General features: G+C 39.2%; 1 protein-coding gene across 1 annotated transcript in view; it reads left to right on the forward strand.

The window, feature by feature from the left end:
* SVEP1 (sushi, von Willebrand factor type A, EGF and pentraxin domain containing 1) overlaps positions 1-24,133 on the forward strand; it is a 149,321-nt gene that overhangs the window by 24,196 nt on the left and 100,992 nt on the right. Inside the window, 2 exon segments of the mRNA XM_014455199.2 lie at positions 105-281; positions 23,232-23,390. Coding sequence (XP_014310685.1) covers positions 105-281; positions 23,232-23,390 — 336 coding nt within the window.

Here is a 24,133-nt window from a genome sequence, read left to right on the forward strand (position 1 = left end):
AGATATGAAAAGATATTTTCTCCAGCTTGCACTTACATCTTAGTAACTAGAGCTGTAGCATTCAACCGTTAATTCATTTTTTTATTACCCTCTATCATGGGTAGATCTGCCTTCTGGGAGTTTCATTCAAGAGGATATGTCTCATTGCTCACATCTGTGTGAAGCCGGCAGAGACTGCTGTGACCGAATGGCAAGCTGCAAATGTGGGACACACACAGGTCAATATGAATGCGTCTGTGAGAAGGGATATTACGGGGAAGGTCTACAGTATGAGTGCACAGGTGAGTCTCCAGTTTGTGTCTAACTCTCAGTTATCTGTTGCCGCGTAAACAATGATCCCCGAACTCAAAGGTTTCAGACTTACTGCTCATGAGTCAGCTGGGCAGCCCTTTTGGTCTCAGCGTGTTAACTCATGCATGTCATGAGCTGTGAGTTGGGTAGGCTGCGTGGCTGATCTTAACTGGGTTCTCTTAGCTGGCTGGAGTCTGGTCTAAAATGGGATTGTGTAGGACCGCTAGGTGGTCCTTTAGGTGGCCCTTCAGACTCCATCAGGCCATCCTGGGTGCGTCCATGTGATGGCAGAATTCCAAGGGGAAGAATGGAAGCTTGCAAAGCCCCTTGAAGCCTAGGTTCAGAACTGGGAAGAGAGGATGTGGGGTGCCTTGTTTGTAATCAGTCAACAGCCAAATCTGTCCTCAAAGCACATAAACCAAAATACGCCTCAGTCTCTGTATGAGATGGAAGCCAGTGGGATTCTTGTCCTCAGGCCCCATGAACTCGTGGGATTGTCACAGAAAAGTGTAACATTCACTTGATGGTACTTTAGCTCTTCACAAGCCTCCGTAAAGGGATTTCAGAAAGCTCTAAAAGTGCTGTCACTCCATCATGGAATTCACCTCATCGATATTTGTAATTTTACCTCCTCTAGTTTCTTTACCAGAGGCTCTTGATATTTTAAATATTTTCTTAGAAAGGCAAGAAGAGCAATGTAGGATTCCTGTGTCCTTCATTATATTTTAGGAAATACCTGGTATTTAGAAGTAGTATATAGTTTTTCTATGATAGCATTTTGTTTGTTCTTTTTTTTTTTTACCTAAAAAGCAACATGATTATTTAATAAGTTGCAACTCTTCCATGATATGATCTTTGGGAAAAGTGTATTTCCATGGAAATTAACATGCACCAGGAACACAGTAGGTTTACTTTATACTATACCACGTGGTCTGTCATTGCTTGGTCATGTGGACATTGCTCTGACATTTGGAAGGTAGGCCTTCTGCCACACAGAAGCGTGGCCCTCCCTTCTCTACCTGACCTGCTTTCTCTTTCTTCTTCTCCTCGTAGGCCGTTTCCTCTTGTGCTCTTCTTTTCCTCTCATTAATCTTGCTGCCCCTCTTCTTCCTCCCTCAATTTCCCCTCCCTTCCCTGGGCCTGATCCCAGCTGGCAGAGGCATCCTTCCTGGGTCCACCATTCTTCACTCTCCCCCCCCCCCCCGGGGCAGAGTCACTCCTTTCTTGGCCCTGCTCCCACTCGACCCAGCAGGATTTCTCATTGAAGCTGAAAAAAAGGGGGGACATCATCCTAACTGCCTCTGAGTTGGCAATATGCCTCCCCTTGAATCTTCCCACACTTCCATCCACAGCCCTGCTTGGCACTGTCCCCAACACCACCCATCCTCGCCCACCAAACACAGGCAGAAGCGCAGCGCTCGTTTTCTTGCTCCGTGCTGTAGTCAGCATGTCTGCCTTCCGTGTGGTCCCAGACTGGACTGCTCTCTGCCAACAAGCCACTGCCGAATGGCCGCCCAGCAAGCCTCAGCCACGCTGGGCGGCAGCCCCCTCTGCTCCACGGCTCTGTAATCTTGCATCCCAGGGGAGCAGCTGCAGGAAGAGAGGGGGTGGCTCACAAACCCACTGCCCCCAATTACCCAAGTAGCTGTGGCTGTTACCAGTCGTACATTCCCGGCCGAAAGACACAGCAGCCTGTAAAATGTGTGAGGGGCAGGCCTGTCAGTAGAGCCTCAGTAGAGGGCTCAGGAGCACTTTTACTGCTGCTTCTAGCCAAGGACACCAAGCACAGAAGGAATCGTTTATCCACCCTCTTTTAAATTAGTAAGTAAGCCTCAGCTTCATACTTTCTCCCATGGAATATATAAACTAGACATAGTTGCATTGATATAAATGTTCATATTGTCACCTTCAGTATTCATCCCCAAGATATTAGGAAAAGTGGTATTGGAACGCCTCGATGTGCATGGTGACTGTGTAGAGTTGTAGGAGGCCGGGCTCATCCAGGGCTTCTTCTGCATGCCAGGAACTAAGAAAAATAAATAAAGTTGCCAGGAACTAAGAAAAATAAATAAAGTATGTCCTCCCTATGGCATGAAAGACTCATGACCAAGCTCTTTTCTTCTGGAAAGACAGGAAGAAATATTAGCTTGAGATCATACAGTACTGAAAACCTGGAAGCCGTGAGCCCCTTTAAAATCTCTTCAGTTGACAGATGTTATGGAGTCCCTTCTCCATGCCAAGCCCAGGCATTGAGTCCACGCAGGGTTTCAATGGTGAGCAGACAAATGAATTTGTAAATGCAAACTATGATGTATGCTATTAAGTAAAAATGCTCATGGTATGAAGAGGGGACTACAGGGAAGAATAGACTAAGATCATGCCTTCTAAGCTAAGATCTGAAGGATGACCAGACCATAGCTATTTATTGCTGAAGGAGAGAATGTTACCTTTCATTCAGAATAGTTGGAATTCTGAGTATTTATCCTCATTGTAGAAATGATGCCTTTCAGAAGCAAATCATTCCTCTTGAGAGCCAAAAGAAACCTTTGAGATTATCTACTCTAAGCCCCTCATTCTGCAAGAGGAAATTGAGGTCTCAGAAAATATGAGTATTTCCCTCAAGATGGCATATCCGGCCATCAGCAGGACCTGGGAAGGGTCCCAGGACACTTTTTTCTAAAGTCCTATGTTATTTCCAAGATAACATACCACTTATTTTGCAGTTTTGAAAATAGCTTCTTGTATGCATTGCTTTTCCATAGACACAGAACTGTGCTCGGAGTGCTTAAAACAAAGAAGACCTGGCTCAAATGCATCCTCTGCTGATTACAAACTGTGTGGCTTTGAATGATTAATTTCTTCTGATTCTCAGCTTCTTTTGTAAAATGTGCTTAATAATGGTGTAGTTTTACATACACACACACATATATATACAGGTATCTGTGTACATAGAAGTATATAGATATGTGTGTGCATATATGGGGTGGGAAAAAGTAGGTTATAGTTGTGAGTATGCAAAACAGAGTTTATTCTTTTTAAAAATTTGTTATTTATTGATTTTAGAGAGAGAGGAAGAGAGAAAGCTTAAAAAACATTGATTTGTTGTTCCACTTATTTATGCATTCATTGGTTGGTTCTCGTATATTGCTCTGACCTGGATTGAACGCACAACCTTGGTGTATTGGGAAGACACTCTAACCAACTGAGTTATCTGGCCAGGGCCAGAGTTTACACTTGTATTATTATTTATTAATTATTGTGATATTTACCCATAAATCTACTTTTTCTCACCCTGTATATACATTATATGTATATAATGACATACACACACACATATATATGTGTGTGTGTGTGTGTGTGTGTGTGTGTGTGTGTGTGTGTATATATGTAATTATGTAATTTAGCGAATATATACTTAGAGTGCTTTCGGATAATATCTGGCATGTCAATTCTCAATGGTAGCTTTTAATCATTGTGAAATAATATAAATATAAGAAAGCTGATAGATGAACCTTAAGATAATTATCTCAAGAATGAGATACTGCCCTAACCGGTTTGGCTCAGTGGATAGAGCGTCGGCCTGTGGACTGAAAGGTCCAGGGTTCGATTCCGGCCAAGGGCATGTGCCTTGGTTGCGGGCGCATCAGGAGGTGGCTGATCGATGTTTCTCTCTCATCTATGTTTCTAACTCTCTACCCCTGTCCTTTCCTCTCTGTGAAAAATCAATAAAATATATTTTTAAAAAAAAGAATTAGATACTTGAAGATAGCTGACACCATATATTTTGTAAATTTTACTCTTTTTTTCCTCATCTGAGGCTATTTTTCCATTGATTTTTATTTTATTTTATTTTTAATTCTTTGTTGTTTAAAGTTTTTAATTTTTTAATTTATTTTATTTTTTATTTATTGATTAAGGTATTACATATGTGCCCTTATACCCCCCATCCGCACCCCCCTCACTCATGCCCTCACCCCTCTGGTGTCTGTGTCCATTGGTTAGGCTTATATGCATGCATACATGTCCTTTGGTTGATCTCTCCCCCTCACCTCCACCCTCTCCTACCTTTCCACTGAGGTTTGACGTTCTGATCGATGCTTCTCTGTCTCTGGATCTGTTTTTGTTCATCAGTTTATATTGTTCAGTATAGTCCACAAATGAGTGAGATCATGTGATATTTATCTTTCTCTGACTGGCTTATTTCGCTTAGCATAAGGCTCTACAGTTTCATCCATGCTGTTGCAAATGGTAAAAGTATTACACGTCTCCTTTCCATTGATTTTTAGAGTGAGTGGAAGAGAGCAGGAGAGACAGAGAGAAATATCCATGTGAAAGAAACACATCGATTGGTTGCCTTCTGCACACACCCAACCAGGGCCCAGGCCAGGGAGGAGCCTGCCATGGGAATCGAACCTGGGACCCTTTGGTCCGAAGTCCATTGCTCTATCCACTGAGCCAAACCAGCTAGGGTGTACATTTTACTCTTCTAAGCTAGACTAGCAGTTGTGCTCTGGGGAGAAGGAAGAACTGTGCATGCAGGTGAATATCATCAAGAAACCTTGCACCTACTAAAGGGGACCTGATGAATATCCAGTGAAAATCAAGAACACTGAGAAAAGGCAGTGAGATAATGTGCCATTGGATGTAGAAAAAAAGTAGACATTTACCTTGTTTAGGGGAAAAGTATATGCTGAGGCAAATTGTATTTGTTAATGACTTTTACAGAAGAATAGACTACTAGAGCTAGCTGTAAGGATTTCTCATCATTCTGGGAGACTAGTAAACTCTATCCCCTGACCATATAGGAAATTTGACCAGAAATAGAATTAAGGTTTTCTAATTCCTACTCTGGAGTCCTTTCTTTATACTAGACTACTTCGAAGGGGGCCTGGGAGACCTTAAGAAAAGCTGATCACCATAATGTTCTGGGGCATTGGCAATCTGGGTTACACAGGTACTCCCGAGTCCTGTCCAAAGCAGTGGCTTTACTTGAAGTGGCCTGAGCACCATCATTCTCACCAGGAAGCAGCTGCTTATGGACAAGTTTTGTGTACCCTGATGCACACAAAAATTTTAATGATTGCGGATTTGTTCCATATCATGAACATCTTCACTTCAATGCAAGCCTGAAGATACTTGTTAGAAATTACTAACAAGTAATACTTTGCCAAAGAGTTTTATTTTGTAAGAGAGCAGTATGTTTGAACTGGTTTTTAATTTCCCTTGGCTCAAAACTTTTGAGTTGGTTTCAAAATAATCATGTTCTTTTAGCTGGTGGTCTTGAAGAGAGTGTGGTAATAGGTTTTACAGAAGCAAGGATCATAGAATAAATAGATAATTCAAGGTAGAAAGATGCTTTATTCGTGTATGTGTCTTTTAATATATATATATTGATTTCAGAGAGGAAAGGAGAGGGAAAGAGAGATAGAAACATGAAATATGAGAGAGAATCATTGATTGCTGCCTCCTGCACACCCTCTACTGGGGATCGAGCCTGCAACCAGGCATTGTGCCTTGACCAGGAATGGAACTGTGACTTCCTGTATCATAGATCAATGTTCAACCACTGAGCCACGCTGTCAGGGCTGTTCGTGTATGTCTCAATTACTTATACAATGGCACTGAACATAGACACCATGTTGACAGAATATAACACTAAAAATTTGCTAGGAAAAGAGAATTTGAAACACAGTTGTAATACTTAGAAAGCCACCCACCATGTGGTCCAGTCTAAGAGAGGCATTGCAATGAAAGAAGTCCAGTTCAGCAACCAAGATAAACTTCATAATAGTGTAGGTCCTTTACTTGTTTTTTTCTAACTCCATTTCTTAAAATCTGCCTTTTCTCATCATTGTTTCCCTTAGAAACCATAACTCTTTTGCACATATTTCTTCAAATTCCCCCTTACACACACACACACACACACACACACACACACGTACACATACACATACACACTCGCCTCCCAAGCCTTAGCTCAAATCTATTGTCTTTGCTCTTTCTTCTTGATTTTACATCACTCCTTAGGGAACTAGAAATGGAGAAAGGCCAGGAACACTTGCATATCAATTTTTGTTGTTGTTTTAAACCAGTGCTTTATAAAAGGCCCATGATTAAAAAAAGAAAATCCCACATAACTCAGTTTCATTTCCTGCAAATATTTTGTATGATTCAGAAATTGTGTGGGACTTTAACACTACATTAGAAAATTTAAAGGGTTGAGAAAATATCTTTCTAGGATTAGTCATTAACTTCAGCTAAGGGAAGATTACTGAAAAAGTATAGCATCTAACCAAAGGATGGTGCTTCCATTTCTAGCTCTAGTATTTTCTTCATCCTTCACATTTAACATAGGCTTTTGGACAGTGATGATGATGATGATGATGATGATGATGATGATAACTAATATTAAAATAGTGCTCACTCTATTCCATATACTTTCCAAGCATTAATATATATTAGCTTGTTTAATGTTCACAATAACTCTCTGGTGCAGTGATGGCGAACCTTTTGAGCTCGGTGTGTCAGCATTTTGAAAAACCCTAACTTAACTCTGGTGCCGTGTCACATATAGAAATTTTTTGATATTTGCAACCATAGTAAAACAAAGACTTATATTTTTGATATTTATTTTATATTTTTAAATGCCATTTAACAAAGAAAAATCAACCAAAAAAATGAGTTCGCGTGTCACCTCTGACACGCGTTTCATAGGTTCGCCATCACTGCGTATTGTTCCATTAGAGACAAGGAAAGTAAAAGTTTGAGGTTAAGTAACTTGTCCAGGGTTATACAGCTATTAGAACTGGTTTATAAACCCAAATTGTCTGGCTCCAGAGTCTACAGTCTAGCCATAGAGATAGACATTCAACATATAAACACAATTAAAAATATAATTTCAAATTATATTAAGTATTTAGTTTGACCCTTAGGAGATCATCAATATTTGATCCTTTCAACCCAAGAAATAGCAGCATCACATGGTCCAAACTAATACTGGGAAAGTAAAGAAGAAAATGAATTATATAAAATGCAAATCTGCTTAATGTTTTTTAGTTGACTCATTCATAAAATAAACTTAAGCTCCTTAGCATGGAATAAAGGCTTTGCATGATTTGATCTCTCTTTACCCTTTGAGTTAAAAGCTGGAACTAGTTGTAGTTTCCCCCTGAATAACACAGTTTCATTCCTCAGACCTTTTTTCATGCTTCTTCTGGCTCCTTTTCCCACCACACCAACTATTGTCTTTATTCCTAGTTCATCAGACTAGTGATTCTAACAGGAAGGGACTTTCTAATTCATTTTGTATCCCCACTGCCTGCTTGCAGTGCCCATAGTAAGTGCTCAGGAAAAAGGGTTAGGGTAAGACATCACCTTGAGTATCAGAATCTTAGATGGACAAGAACTCATGGTTGAAATCTTAGGCCATTGCATGGTTTTCACCTCTGCCTTGGGAACCACAGGATAACTAGCAAAAAGACACATGGTAAGACGTTTTTAAAAATGTATTTAATTCATTTAAATGTAAAATATTTACATATGGTTGAACTTTGTCAACAATAAGTCAAATGCAGTGAACCATGGATGCACTAGATTGGTCATTTTTAAATGGCTGGATCATCCCATCAGTTGTGAATAGTCAGTGAACTCCTGTGGTAAATCCAAGCGGTTGCAGCTGTTCTGAGTTTCCCCTGAAGGGATTTGAGAGACACAGAGCATGGAGACAATAGGCATTTGAGGACACTGCTTTTTGCAGATTTTGACTCTATTTCAGTGAATTTGGAATAATTAGCAGATTGAAAAGTATAGCTAGATGGGGGCCAAGGCTGAGGGCTAGATATGAGCCAAAGCCCCAGTTCTGTTGTTCTTTATAAAAGGAGGATAACTATGGAAATAGAAACACTTGAATATTTACTTGGGAATATCTTATTATATATGTAAACATAGGCAGACAAATATGTAAACATATGCAGACAAATCCCCAACCCTAGCCCACACACACACACACACACATTTTCCTTTCTAAGTATTATTATATAATTTCTTTGGAAAGAGAGGACAGAGAGCTCTAGAAATTCTTGAATGAAAACCAAAACATTTGGAAATCTTGTTCTCTGAGCAGAGTTTAGTTGATTTCCCCCAAAAACATCCCCAGAGGTGACTAATAATGGAATTTGTAGCATGTATTCCTACTTGCTTTTTATGAGGAAATATTGCTAGCATGTTGACATGGGTTTCCATCAACTCAAGGACCAGAATGGTTAACTGCTGCCTAGAGGAGGCTAGTTTGCTCAGATATTACAGTCCGGGGAGAGTATTTTCCAGTCTATTGTGATTTTGTAACAGGAAAACACATAGAATTAGATGATAAATGTGAAATATCACAAACTCCAAAGTCAGTCCATTGTATTTCTAAGCTCAGTTGTTGTGTTCTTCAGCTTTGTGACTTATATTTGGTACTTTCTTGTATTTCTCTCTTTATTGAAGTTCTCATTGTGTTCACCTCATCTTCTTCCAAGTTCTGTGAACATCTGTATGACCATTCCTTTGAACTCTTTATCAGGTAAATTACTTAGCTCCATTTTCTTAAGGCTTTTTCCCTCAAGGTTATATCTTGTTACTTTGTTTGGAATCTATTCCTTGTTCCTTCATTCTGCTTTCTGTGTAGTAGATAAAACAGCCACCTCTCCCAATCTTGAAGGAATGGCCTCCTGTAGGAGATGAGACATGTCATTCAACCCTACCTTGGTTCTTGGTTGTCTTTCAAACCTTTGTGATTGCTGAAGGAGCTGATTTTATTTTTAATGTCTCCTAGGGGTTGAGGGTATGCCAAAATCTGCCACTGTCCCATCAGGGAAGATCCAGTCAGTCAGCACTTGATTCAGCCTGATTGAAAGCCAGACCCTCAGGTAGAAGCTTTTGAAGTATGCAAATATATACATTCCTATGGGACCATAAGCCTAAGAGCGAGGCAATGTGGAGGTCTCCCTAGGCAGCAGTCATATATATTGGGGCTCCAGGCAAATGTATAAGCTCCTTTCTGGGACATATTAGTGAGCTGCAGGGAGGTGGAGGGAGAGAGCAAAGATGGCATCCATCTGCCTTCGTTACCTGAGAGCATCTGCAGGCCCCTGGTTGTGTGCCAAGCCTGAAGCCTGCCCCCAGGCCAGAGCTCCAGGACTAGCACATAGGAGGCCTCTTAAGCAGAAAGACTGTGTTTCAGTCTGCTGTCGGTGCAGTGCCCTGGGGTGCTAGCTTGCCTTGCTGACAACTGTCTCTCCAATTGTTACAGCCCCTTGGCAGCAAAGCACACAGCTCCCTGCCTACTGCAGCCAGGCTCTCATGGGGTATCCCCTGGGCAGTAGCAGCAAAAACTGGGGCACCACATGTGTGTCAAAGCCCCCTCCGGGAGATACTGGCCCTTTGGAGTGTGGCAAAGAGAGAGAGCATCTAGATGGTGTCTGCCAGGACAAAGAAGGAGAAAAAGCAAGATGGTGCCCGCTGGCTGAAGTGAGGCAGAGAGAGAATGAAGATGCTGCCCACCTGCCCATGGGCCTTAGATGATCCATGTCATTCAACCCTACCTTGGTTAGATGTCTGCCCCTCAGGCCCATGCTTTCAGGAGCAAATAAGCCTCCTTCACATAAGTCTGGGCACCTCTGGACCGGCTGCCTCTGTGCTGAGCCCTGGTACCGGTGAATAACCCTTTAAGAGACATTTCTCAGTTCTTTGTAATCTTGTGGGTGTTACGGGAGCTCATCTCTCAGGTGCAGAGCTTTAAGTTGGGGTGCCAAGTGTGGGGTTCAAAGCTTTTGCTCTTCAGGGAGAAGCTTTGGGTTCTGAGTTCCCTCCCAAATGTGGGGCTCCATGCCAGGGATGGGATTTAGGGTGAGACTCGGTCTCAGCCTCTTTTACCTGCTTCCACCTGGGCCTTCTTTTCTTCGCCTGATGCTCAGACAGTTTGTAGGCATATGTTTTTCAGAGGCAGTTGTTCCATATGAAGGTGCGCATTTGGTGTGTTCTTGGGAGGGGGTGACCCAAGATCTTCCTACATCGCCGTCTTGAACTGAAACCTCCTAAAGTCAGAATACAGTGTTCTTTAGAAATACATACAAAAATTTACCCAATATTCTAAAATTGTCAAAATCAGTATTATGATCAAATCCTGCTATCACTGTAAAATTTTCCTTTTCCCTTCTCTACCCCATCCCCCCTATTGGTAACTCTTTCCAGTAATAATGAAAAGGAGACACAGGAAAAACAGCATCTGCTAAATCAGTAGTCTTCAAGGGTCTCTGCTCATGTAATTCCTAAAAAAACATTGAAAACCCATGTAACCCCCAGCCATCTAAAAAAATTTTGGCAGGATTTTAAAAGATGGCATCTCCATAGTACTGTTTTGACATTTTAAAATAAAACTATTTTATCACTTTGGAATGTACCCACTGAAATCAAAATGCCATAGCAAATTGGATTCCTTCTAGAAGTACGCATTTGTGAACAAGAAAGTTGTTTAAAACTTGGCATGGCTTCCTTTCTTAAATCTCTTCCATTCTACTTCCATCACATAATTCTATTCGAATGCAATATATTTTTATGTCTTAAAGCCTTTTATTGAACATAGCATTCTACTTCTCTGCTACAGAAATTGTAAATATAAATTGAAACTAATTTTTAAATTTTCTATGACCAAATTGCTATTAGACTGAGTTATTATTGTAATTGTGATTTGTATATAATTTGTCAAACATGTACATTTTCATACTTACTACACATAAAAAATAAGATACTATTGGAAATTCATCTTTTAATGAGATGGATTATTAATTCATGTATCCATGGATTTTTTTCTTTATTGATTAAGGTATTACATATGTGTCCTTATCCCCCCATTGACCCACCACCCTACTTATGACCTCAACACCCTGGTGTCTGTGTCCATTAGTTAGGCTTATATGCATGCATAAAAGTCCTTTGGTTGATCTTTTCCCCTTACCCCCACCCTCCCCTACCTTCCTCTGAGGTTTGACGGTCTTATTGCTATTAGAATGAGAGCATACAGCATCAATTTTATTTCTATTTTTATAGGTTTTAGTGCTGATAAACTTCTTCATACAAATATGTAGATGGGACTTGAAAGAGTCGTGTTAAACTGATGTCACTAAATTCTCTGAGTTCCTCCTGAGTTCCATGCCAAAAATGACATGCATTATCTATCATCAGAAAAGTATTATAAATGATCTATTAGGTGATGATTCCCTTAGGTCCTTTTTCAATTTTATTGAAACTGAAGAATTGGAAAACTATGGCTTGCAAAAGGAGTTGTTACCCAATCATTACAATCATTCACTTTCTCAAATTTCTGTAAAGTCCTCCAAAGAGACTTTAAAAGGACTTAATAAAAGACTACCCGTTACTATTTCACTTGGAAGCAGTTTGTTCAAATGAATCATGTTTGGGGGGAAATTAAAGTATTACAAGTTTTTATAAAAATTTACAATTCAACAAGTTTTGATTAAATTATTTTATGTATTTTATCCAAATCTTGGAGAAATTGCATCTTCGAGCTTCTTAGAGGACCTACTTATTGTGCCTTAATTAAAGAGAGGTGTGGTTGGTTGGAGGTCAGGGATATTTTTTCATGCCTAACCACTGCTTTATGGACACCTTGATATATGGAACAGAATATGATGAACAGTATACATGAGTATTAGAATGACTGGAGAAGTATATTCCTCCAATATAAATTTACAACTTGCTCTTCTTACATATCAGTTTCAGTAAAATTTTACACTACTCTCCTTCAAATTATTCTTAGCAAATATATAGTTTTCTTATTATAAATGGGATTGCATTGCATTTTTTAAACATAATGCTTTTCCATACAAACTTATTTACCTTGCAACCTTACAAATCTATATACATAAAAGCCTAAGCGACCATTACTACTGATCAACTGATCGACTGGTCACTATGATGCGCACTCACCACCAGGGGGCAGACGCTCAACACAGGAGCTGCCCCCTGGTGGTCAGTGCGCTCCCACAGCCAACCTCCCGTGGCCCGGACCAGCCAACCTCCCACAGTCCCTCCCACCCCACCCCTACTGGCCAGCCAGCCCTGATCGGGTGCCGGCCAACCTCCCGTGGTCCGGCCCAATCAGCCTGATAGGGACTGGCTGAGACAGCCCCGATGGTTCTGATCGCTGGCCAGGCTGAGGGTCCCCACCCGAGCACGAATTCATGCACTGGGGCTCTAGTCTGTCTTATAACTTTTTCCATAGTTAATGATTTATTTTCATTTAACTGCTTCCATAATTTGACAAAATTTATAAATATCAGGTAACAGAAAATTTCCCAACCACTAACATTATGCTACATATAGTAGTAATGGTTTACTTTACATATTTATTAAATAACTCTTAAGTCTAAAAATCCATAATACCCGGCATGCTATCTTGCATTGTTACATGAATTGAAACACTACCCCACACCATCAATCATCAACACATGCAAATAGCTTTACACAGGTGCACATACACACACGCAAATACCATGGATTTAGGGCTAAATGTCAAAAATAATCTCAGTAACTAGAGAACATGAAAGAAAGAAATGTGTGATTAGCCACTTCCTATTGCTGAACGCGGCCTTCCAGATGGCTTCCCTTGATTCTAAGCCAGTGCTTCTCAGGGTCAGTAGACTTGTTCACCTTTGCTTCTCCAAAAAAGGAGTGGAAAATTCCCAGGAAGTTGGGAACCAAGCAGAGTTTCCATATGCTGTGTTCTAGTATCTAAACATACACTTTGCTTTATTTATTTACTTATTCATTCACTCAAAATTTATTAGTGCTTACTCCAAGTCCACGTGCTGTGTAGCGGAGGTATAAAAAAAAATACCCCAGTCTCCAAGATGCAGTTTCTATCTCTTGACTATTTCTGCAATACTTTGAAATTGTGCTTCTTTGCCTTTTGCTTTTTGTTTTTCATTACACCTTTTCTTTTGAGATCGTGATAGTGTCACGAGCAGTAAGAAATAATAGAGAGATCCCCTATGTCATTTTCCTAGTTTCTCTCAAAGCTAACATCTTGCAAAACTATAGTGTAATATCCCAATCAGGCAAGATGCAGGCAAGATACAGAATGGCCCATAATATGCTCTTTCCTCCTACCCCTAGCTACTCCCTTTACCTGTTGCAACTACTAATCTATTCTCCATTTCCATAATTTTGGAGAATTTTAAGAATGTTATGTAAACATCCCTCTAAGCAGAGGAAGAGGAATGAAGAACACTGCCTTGTTTCTGCCAGGTGAACATAGAATTCAGGTTCCTCATTTTGCCCCCATTGCCATTGATAAGTATGTGTACCAGTATCAGGGGTCCTCATTACCACTGGATGTAGATGGAAGTTCTGGCTCCTTGCTAAGCCGTCACTGATAGCATCCTGGCTGGGAGGGCTAGGAGGGCCTCTTTGTGGCTCCCCACATGGCCTCCACTAACACTGCAAGGCGGTCACCTCTTTGCTGGGTGGTGGTGGAAGTCGTGACTCTCCTACCATAACACCACTACAGTGGGACCCCTTGCTACTTCTGGGTGAGTGTGGAAGTGAGACACAATCCTCACCTCTGTGGTCTCCACTAGCATAAAGGACCCCTCTGTCTACTTAACCTTCTCTGATACCACTCGGGCAGAGTCACTGGGGTGCTCACTAGAGCTTTGCAAGAGAAGTCTAGACTCCACTTAGCCTCTGCCTGGAATGGCTGAGATTGGACCACCGTTTTTCTGTGGTGTTTAGCTAGGGTAGAGGAGTTCAGTGGTTATTGTCTAAATGTGATCTATCTTGCAAGGCTGCAATTTTCTTCATCCTTTTGTTTGGTTTTTGGGGTTATTTCCCCCATCCCCATTCATGCTTTGGGATTGCCAACTTCTTCTCTGAGTCTGGGGTATGCAAGGAAGAAGGAAGCTCAAGGAGCACACCATCATGGAGGTTTTTGTATCTCTAGTTCCCTCACTGGTCTGCCTTCTTTTATGCCATTTTCTGTTCATTTTATATATAACACATAGGGTTTTCAGTTGTACTTAGTAGGAAGACTAAGAAAAGTTTATCTACTTCATCTTTCTGAGAACAGACTCCTCTGCTTTTGTGTGCACCATTTCTTCTCTGTGGACAGGTTTTTCCTGGTGCTATCAATCCAACTGTGATGCTGCTCTCTGTATGTGTTAATTAGGAATAGCCTTTGTGGAAGCATAGTGATCTCCATTTATCACATATCTTATGCCCCGTGATGACTTTTGTAAGAATTATGGAGGAAAACATAAACACAATTAAGCAAAAACATTGCTTAATCATAGCTCAAAGTTCTTAAATCATCCTTATCTGTAGGGATATATGGGATTGAGTGAAGCATACCATGTGATTGAGAATGAAAAATTATATCCTTCAAAATATTTCTCCAAAAAGTATCCAAAGTGATCTTGACACACACCCTAACTGAAAACATTGTCATTGTTCTCATTGTTTTAAGGATAAACTTGTAGCTTTTGAATGTGACGTCTGGCACTCACTCACTTTTCTAGGCTCACTCCTCTGCACTCCAACCAGAGTGAACTCTTATTTTTTCAAGCGTTCACTCTCTTGCCTTTGGGTCTGCACATATTGATCCCTCTGTCCGGAATGTCATCACACTGCTTCTACACCTCCCTTCACTTCTATTCATGGTTCTGGGCTCACTTCTGAAATCATAATAATAATAAAAAAAGCTTACCTGATCACCTACACCTGCCTCAAATCTGGATAACATCCCTCTTATTTGTTGTCATATAACATGGTACTTTCTTTTTAATCATCTATTTAAGATTAGAATGGCTGTAAGGGTACAGACAAAGTTCTATCTTATTCTTCTCTGTATCCTTATTACCCCTTTACCCGTCATATCCTTTTCATCCCTACAGAGGGTCATGAAATTTTAGTTTTACAACTACTTGGATACAAACATAATCATCCATGTTGTCATGATGGAAAATCCAGTTCTCCAATTGGTTACACAAATTGGAGAAGGCAAGACAGTGTAAGAGCTAGTAATAACTAGCAGAATTCCCATCTGAGGATTCTCACTCGATCCTTAGCACCACACCCTACTTTAATAGATGAAAGGGGAGAAAGGTGGTGGCCTGGTAAACTTTAATGTGTTGAAAGCATTACAGCTGCCAAAGTAAAATAATTGCAATTTTATTTACACACACATTATTCAGAAAATAATCCAAACATTTTAATATGGGAATATGGGAGGAAAAAATTACTAGCTGAGTGGAGTACTTCAAGGTGCAATAGATTAGACCACACAGAATGGATCGTTTTGAAACAGGTTTTATGGACACTACAGAAGGAATTCATTTAAATATGTTTGTTGGCTCCTTTAACTATTTATCAAAAATCTTTTAGGTACTTTGGAAAATATGATTGCTGTATAGTACTTGCCTTAAAGTAGCTTATTATGAAAAAAAATTACTAGAAAGAAGTCAGAATGTGTGTCATGAACTAAGAACTGTGGTTAATCCAGTTCTAAGCAACTGATGTTAAATGAAAATAAAAGTGATGTGGAAGATATGATATACAGAATGCTATAGCTGTTGAAAAAATATTGACATTTAGTTACAGAGGTTGATGGGATTTGAACTGAGTTCAAAGATAGAATGTGGACAGTTAGAAATGGGGTGTATTGTGGAGACAGGAAAGTGCAGACTTGCGATGGGGACTAGAGGTAGCTTCTATACATGGAAACACAGGCTAATATATGAACATGATGGTACTGGGAACAAGAAAGGAAAGGAGTAGGGACCAGCCTGTGCTGGGACTTAAATTCCGGGTTCCAGAGATGGCCTTTGGTTAATGGGCAACTGCAAACCACTGAAGATTTTTGAGCAGGAAAGTGGCATGATCAGAGCTTCATTATAGGAATTGTAATTTGGCATCTGTGGCCAGACAAAGAAGAGGTTGTAGGTATGGAGGTTACAGAATCAATCAAGTCATAAAATAATGTTTTAAATTAGTGTAGCAACAATGGACATGGAAAACAGCAACTGATAGAATCTATATTTCCAAACCCCCAAAGACCTTAAAGTCTTACTGAAGTGAGTTAGAGGAGATGAGGAAAGAAAATACCAAAGGCAACTATGGTCTGAGACTTTACTCATAACTGACCACTCTATTTTATTTTTAATAATTCTTTTTAAAATATATTTTTATTGATTTCAGAGAGGAAGGGAGGAATGGAGGAAAAGTGAGAGAGAGAGAGAGAGAGAGAGAGAGAGAGAGAGAGAGCAGAGAATCATTGACTTCAGCTGACTTCTGTATGTTCCCTACCAGGAATCAAGCCCACAACCCAGGCATGTATGTGACCCACCTAGGAATCAAACAGTGACCTTCCAGTTCTTAGGTCAATGCTCAACCATTGAGCCATGCCGGCTGGGTATAACTTACCATTCTTTAAATTAAGACCCACAGGGAAACAAATGTGTCAACACCAGACTATACTCAGAACCTTCCTTCCTTTCTGACTGCTAAGGTCAAGTGTTATTAGGTCCAATGTGCAGCAGTTTTCTTGTTCCTAGGACAGGCTGATATTCAGCAGATATGCATCAGTACAGCTATAAAAGTTGATACAACATTGAAATACTTATGTACTGGTGGGTAAAGAGCTGCTGCCCTGCCCTAACCGGTTTGGCTCAGTGGATAGAGCATCAGCCTGCGGCCTGAAAGGTCCCAGGTTCAATTCCGGTCAAGGGCATGTACCTTGGTTGCAGGCACATCCCCAGTAGGAGGTGTGCAGGAGACAGCTGATCGTGTTTCTCTCTCATCGATGTTTCTAACTCTCTGTAAAAAAAAATCAATAAAATATATATTTTTTAAAAAGAGCTGCTGCCCTGAGCCCCTTGAATGCCCCTTTACTGACCCAACCCCTTTTCTAGGTTCACTGGCAGTCCAGTCTTTTGGCAGATAGGCGGGCTTGCAGAACTCTGCTTAATGCCACCACTATGCCTGCTTCTCATTGATCAAAGGTTGTGCCATTCTGGGCTGTAACACTTTGAATATTACTCCTACTACGGTGGACGTTTTCTCCCAAAAGCCTCTCAAGTCCTCTTTGCAAATAAACTTCTGTTGGGCCTACACACGTCTGAATCAGTAGAAACCCTGTTACCCTGAAATTCACAGGACTTCACATTTACATAATGATCAATTGGTAGTTTTAAAAACTAATGCCCAGTGCTAATGCGAGTACAGTAAAACATGTACTTTTATTCCTGATGATGGGAATGTAAAATAATATGAGAATGAGCTATCGAGTTTAAAAATTTTTTCATGTATTAATTCTTAACATATGACAGTTGACTGCTGATGCATCTTCTTTGGGACACAGTCTTCTGAGGGTTTTGTTTCTTGGTTTTTGATAGACTCGTCCTAATCCATCAGTAATCTCCTTTCTAGTCTGAGCAGGTGGTTAGGTTTGCAACCTGGTGTCCTGCAGCTAGAGCCATTTGCTGCTATGGCACCACACAGTTGCTCACATTCAGTTTTCTCCCAGTAGTCTGTATTCCAGCCAAATGAGCTAAGCAATCTCAGAGTGATTGGCAGGATGCTAATTCATTTCACACAGATTTGGATATGCAGAATCCAGGGCAGTTACAAGTCTCCTCACCTAATTCATTGATGGAAATAGAAAGCATCTTGTTTGTCTAATAAAAAAACCAAAACCTCCTTGTATGTATGTCTAGGTGCTTGTCTCTTATACTCTTACTAGAGGCTGATGCACGAAATTCATGCAAGAGTAGGCCTTCCTTCCCCCGGCTGCCGGCACCAGCTTCCCTCCGGCCCCCGGGACCCGGGCTTTCCTCGCAGCCCCAGCTTTGTCCTGAAGGTCGTCTGGAAGGACATCCAGTCTAATTAGCATATTATGCTTTTATTATTATAGATATTTGTGGACATATTGGCTCAGCTTTGGAGAAATTGTTTCTCTTCTAGTGCAGTGGATTCCTGTGCTCCAAATAGTGCCAGAGGGAAGGGGAATGGGGGTGACTCGATAAAGAAGGTGAAGGGATTAGCTAAAGAACATATATGCATAGCCCATAGACAGAGACAATAATGTGGTGAAGGCCAAGAGAAGGGGATGCAGGGTGGGTGGAGTTGGGCAAAGGGGATGGAAATAGCAGACATCTACAATAGTGTCAACATTTCCTAGCACAAAAATCCTAGCACAACTATTTGTAGGAACAGATTCCTTATTCAGAACAAATCCACAAGGTTGAGAAGCATAATATGGTAAGAATAAAGAGCCTTTCTCTGGGGGCCCAGGAACTTTCTTGATGCCCTACTTAGGTATACTAGGAACTAGGGCTTTTAAGTTGCACGACTCCTGGATACTTTTGTAATCTACAAGAATGAGCACCCTTGGAGTTGTGTAGGGCACTGCCTATAGGCAGCTGATGCCACTGGTCTTTCATGCAAGAAACAGAGGCTGTTAATATTTATCAAGATTTTTAAAAAAATGAATCTTAGATTATGAATAGGAAAGAATTTAGTGAAATATAAGTTATTTATAATGTAATTAATATTAACTAAAATAGTCATTTAAGGAATTGATATTTAGTGGGTAGGATAGATTACAGAGAATGAAGACTTCTTTGTATTTTACGTGTTCCAAACTTATTGCTTTTTTAATTTACTTCCACCGAAGAACTGAGTTATCAGCTGAAGAAAAACCTCATGTTAGCTTCAAGAATCACACTTCCAGTAATAGTAGCTGGTACCCGCCAAGATGTTTCTGAAAAGAGAAAGTGCTTATTTTAACAACAACAAAAACAGCAATTAAGAAATAATATTTGGTTCATTTCCAGGAAGGAAACATTTCATATTAAAAAGAAAAAAAAACATACCCTAGCCATTTACCATCACTTGTGGAACTTGTTCAAACCACAGTCTGTTTCATCTCTTCACTTTTGCCTGGTTTTAGATGAGGAATTTTCCCCCCTAGGGAATCAAAGAGTTTGATTGCACCTCTCCACCAGAATTGTGCAATGCCTTTAAATAGTTCTCAAATCTGTTTTCCATTATCATTATGAATTTCACAATATATTTCCAAATGTGCTTTTGTATATTTTTATCCAAAACACTGTTCTCCAGTGTTGTAAATTCTTGATTACTCAAAAGGTTTTGGAGAGTAATAGAATAAGATTAGTTCCTTTTTGTGTAATATTATTTTTAAATAAATTATAAAATCTGAACACATAATCTGACTGCTAATATGGAAGGTATTTTTAACTTACTTTTCAGTCTTATTCTATTTATAGAATCACCAAATGTTAGCATTGGAAATGTCATAGACATTACTAATTGTAACTTCTGTATTTTGTAGGAAAAGAAAACAAAGTCACTTGCCAGTGACCCACAGCTTGTTAGTGGGAGAGCCAAGATTGCAACTCAGTTGTCTTGACTCCAAGCTTAATGTTCTTTCACTTCACCCTGTTGTTAGTTTCTCTGACTTTAGTCCTCCTTCCAACTAAACCCACCCTCCACCTTCCAACAGAGCTTGTTCTCCTGCCCTCCTTTGATTGATTGACTGCGGACTATGGGATGGGTAAAGGTTGGGGTCAGAAAACTGGAAGACTGAACTTCCAAGAGCATGTTGGCCACTGAAAGAGAGAGACAAGTGCTTATGTTACATACAGTGTGATGTGTGTGAGAGTAGAAGTAAGGGTAATGTACTCTGGGGGACAGGCATGATGACTGATGAGTTTGATACTCTTCCATCACCTTTGTTTCTAATATTTCTTTTATTTTCCTATGTTTTTCTACCTTTGTTCTTCTTCCCCCTGCACCGATTTGGAGGTTATGCATTCTTTTTCTGTTCGTGCTTATGTGTATTTTTATGTGCAAATTTGAAGCTATGTTTTTCTTTCAGTTTTATCACATTGATATATAGGAAATGAAATGAGAACATCACCTTCTTCATCTTCTCACCCATCTCCCAGTTTCTCTCATATTTTAAACCTTTCTTCTTTATATTATACAAAGATTATTATTTTCTTTCTTGGAGTATATGCCCTTCTTTATAACAATGGGTTTTATTTGATATTCATTTTCACAGTTATGTAAGAGATTTGACAATAGATTGTATGTTCCACTAGTTACTTAATCTCAAGCAATTTATTGTCATTTCCCCCTACCTGAGTTCTTTATTTTCAATCAGTGAAATACATCTTTATTTCCAGAAATCATACATATCCTTGAATGTCTTTCTCTCTCCTCATATTTACCAATAACTTGCTCAGATATGGAATTGGGGTTTATAATATTCTCCCATGTAGCTGTATATCTTTTTCCTGGCATTTGTTTTTGTACAGGAAAAATGAAATATCAGTTTGACTTTCCCATTTGTAAGTAACTTGTTTTCCTTACCTAGATGCTTGTGATACTTTACTTTATCCTGCGTGTGAATCACTTTTTATTAATTTTGCCTGGAATTTGATGAGGTTTTTGTTTTTGTTTTCTCTTAAGCTTCAGGTAAGGAATAAATACTTGCATTAATATCACAACTATTACTTCTCCTGAGTCTACTCAGTTCTGTTGTTCTGGAGCTTTACAGCTTCTTTTTACTGCATCCAATGACAATTTTAATTTTGTATTACAGTGTATATTTTCTTTTCCATTTGTGCATTTACAACTTAATCATTTTCTCCTACAGCTACTGATATCTGTTTAAAGGGGACCATGTAGTCTTGCATCTTCTTGAGGGTCTGCACAAATATTTATTGAACTTTTTCTAGAAAGAAATATTCAGTAATATGAATAATTCAATAATAATTCAATATTTAATAATATCATGCTTTGCAGCAATGTTCCCTTTCTGCTGAAGCATTTTGCATATTATCATTATAATTATTTTTAAAATGTTTCTCATTCTTAAATAATAATAAATCAATATAATTCTAGAATTTTCTACTATATGTCATGCAACAATGTTATCCTGTTTTAAAATATAATCAAGAATTTTAGAATGTTATTTTTCTAATAATTACATTATGTTATAAACCTTGTCTATCAATGATGATTATATTTTTAGCATATTATAATGGTTAAGACAGGAAACCTTGGTTTGAGGCACAGCACATGCAGTAGTGAAGAACATGCCCTTTGGGCCTCAGCTGGTTTGGCTCAGTGGATAGAGCATTGGCCCTCGGACTGAAGGGTCTCAGGTTCAGTTCTGCTCTGGAGCATATACCTCTGTTGCAGGCTCGATCCCTGGCCCTCATTGGGACTGTGTGGGGGGCAATCAATGAATGTACCTCTTTCACATCGATGTTTCCCTCTCTCTGTTTCTCCCTCTCCCTTCCACTCTCTCCAAAAATCAGATGAGGATTACCAAAAACAAAACAAAACATGGCCTTTGGATCCAGATAATCTGGATTCAAATCCCAATTCTTCCACTTACTCAGTGTGTAACTTTGGCAGTGATTTAACCTCTTGGTACCTTACTTTTCTCATCGATAAATTGAGATTAATAATATTATTTGCTTCATAGGTCCTTAAGGAGATTAAAAAGATAATATTTAAAATACGTATAATAGTCCTTGGGACATAATAAATGCTGCATAAATATTTTCTTTAAATTGCGACTGCAACCTTTATTTCAATTTTATTGTAAACCTTAAAAAAATAAATTCTTTAAAAAAATAAATAAGTCAAAGCTTATTACCTGGAAATAGACCTTAAACAAATAGCAATAGAAAGAGGGAGTATGCTACCCTTTAAAAATATTTGACTTGCTAATTAAGAGCAAGATACATGTAATTTTGAATTTTTGTCATAAAAATTCATCAGTAAATCAATGTTATGGTCTAAACAAAAATTCTAGCTCTGTCACTTACTAATTGAGTAACATTAGCCAAGTCTTCACATCTCTTTAAGCTTTCATTTTCTCATCTTTAAAATTGTCATAAAACAATTAAATTAATGCATTCAGTAATAACATTGTAATTATTAATATTACTTATAAAACTGTGAGGATTAACCGAGTTTACATAAGATGTCATCATATTGGTGCACAGTACTTAGTTGCTATTGTTTTTAAAGAATCAAATGCATACTTGACTGAGCTACATTTAATTGACTTAACTGAGCACTGCCAGTCCTTTATTCCACAATTTCTTCATTATTGAATTCTTAACTTTGAGTTATTTTATAGATGTGTAACTCCAGAGAGAGTAAGTGACAAATTCAAAGCCATGTTGTCAGTGCAAAGGGAGGCTATGAAGCAAGGTCAGTTAGATCCTGCTTTTAATGTTTTTTCTTTTTTTTCTTCAGCCTGGGGAAAACAAGTTCTAACTCTTGTTTCTTCAAAGGGCCTATTTCCCATCAGTTGAATTATCTTCCTCAAGCCCTTCACTTTCTCCTGTCCTTTGTCAAGGGCTCAGAACAGAAAGTATGGGCTTAGTGCTTTTTGCTATCTGCTGGGAGAAGGTGCTGGGGGTGCAGTGGGGAAGATGAAGCTACACAGGTTAGGGGGGACAGAGATGGAATATGGAGCATACCTATTATGATGATGTTTTTATGCATCCAGTGTCATTCGTTTCTTTTAGTCCCTTTATATGCATTGCTATTTGGAGTTTTCCCACAAAAAAGCTCAGACATATCATGCTGTGCTGTGTTGTAATTGTACCTAATTGTGGGACAGAAGAGGCCACTTCATAACCTGCAAATAACAAACTCCATCATTCTTTAAAAAACAAAACAAAACAAAACAAATGTAGCAACTGTCCTTTCTTGAATTATATGATTTTTACTATGAAAAGCTGTTGTTCGGTTTTTCCTCTCTAATTAGTCTCAAAAATGTTGCTAATTATCAATTGATGCACCACATAAAATGGACTTCTCTGGCCTGCCCACAGCTTGCCCGCCAGGGACATTCAAACCAGACGGTGTGCCAGGGGGCATCAGCACTTGCCTTCCGTGTCCTGATGAAAATCACACCTCTCCACCGGGAAGTACGTCCCCTGAGGACTGCGTCTGCAAAGAGGGCTACCGGGCATCCGGCCAGACCTGCGAGGGTAAGCCTGCCCCGCTGGGCAAACAGGAAATAGAAAAATGGGTCTCTTGGAGGGATAGGATGCAGGTATTTTCATCCAATTCATTTAAAAATGATCTTTAGTGTTTCTCTAATCATATTGGGTGTGGGGAGTCTTTGCTCTTATTAAGTAGCATTTCTTATCACTGAACACACCCGTTTCTTGCTCCGGAGAAAGGAGATCTGAGCCAGGAGTAATATAACTATGAAAACAGAAAGATTTACCCACTTGGAAAAGATCTCAAATAAATCTAAAGAAAAAAGCCAAAATTTTTTAACAACAAATTTGAGTAACAAACAAGTTGGGTGATAGTTAAATTCATTTAAAGAAAGTATTTTTATAAGTAGAGTGTCTCAGTGTTATTCATATTAAAAATTAAAAACATTTAATTAGCCTATAACATGTACAAGAAACTGACTCTTGAGATTTGAAGCAGACACCCCTTTGCTGGCCTTATTTGGTTTTTATTTCATGCAACCTTAATTAAGAAAGAAAATAACTAATGGCATAGGAAGGCTAATAACTAGAAAATTTTATATCCAAATATACATCAAAATAAAAATGTTTAAAGCATACCAAGTAATATTTAATTTGTTTTTAAATTTTAAGTGGGAGTAAATACCCAATGGAAATGAGATATATGGGTTCTTCCAGATACAGTACGTGCTTAGAAATTCAAATGCAAGTGGGAATTCGGTGGGTAAATTAGCTGTATCTATAAACTG

Source organism: Myotis lucifugus, unplaced genomic scaffold (assembly GCF_000147115.1).
Source record: "Myotis lucifugus unplaced genomic scaffold, Myoluc2.0 scaffold_43, whole genome shotgun sequence".
Classification (NCBI taxonomy): Eukaryota; Metazoa; Chordata; class Mammalia; order Chiroptera; family Vespertilionidae; genus Myotis; species Myotis lucifugus.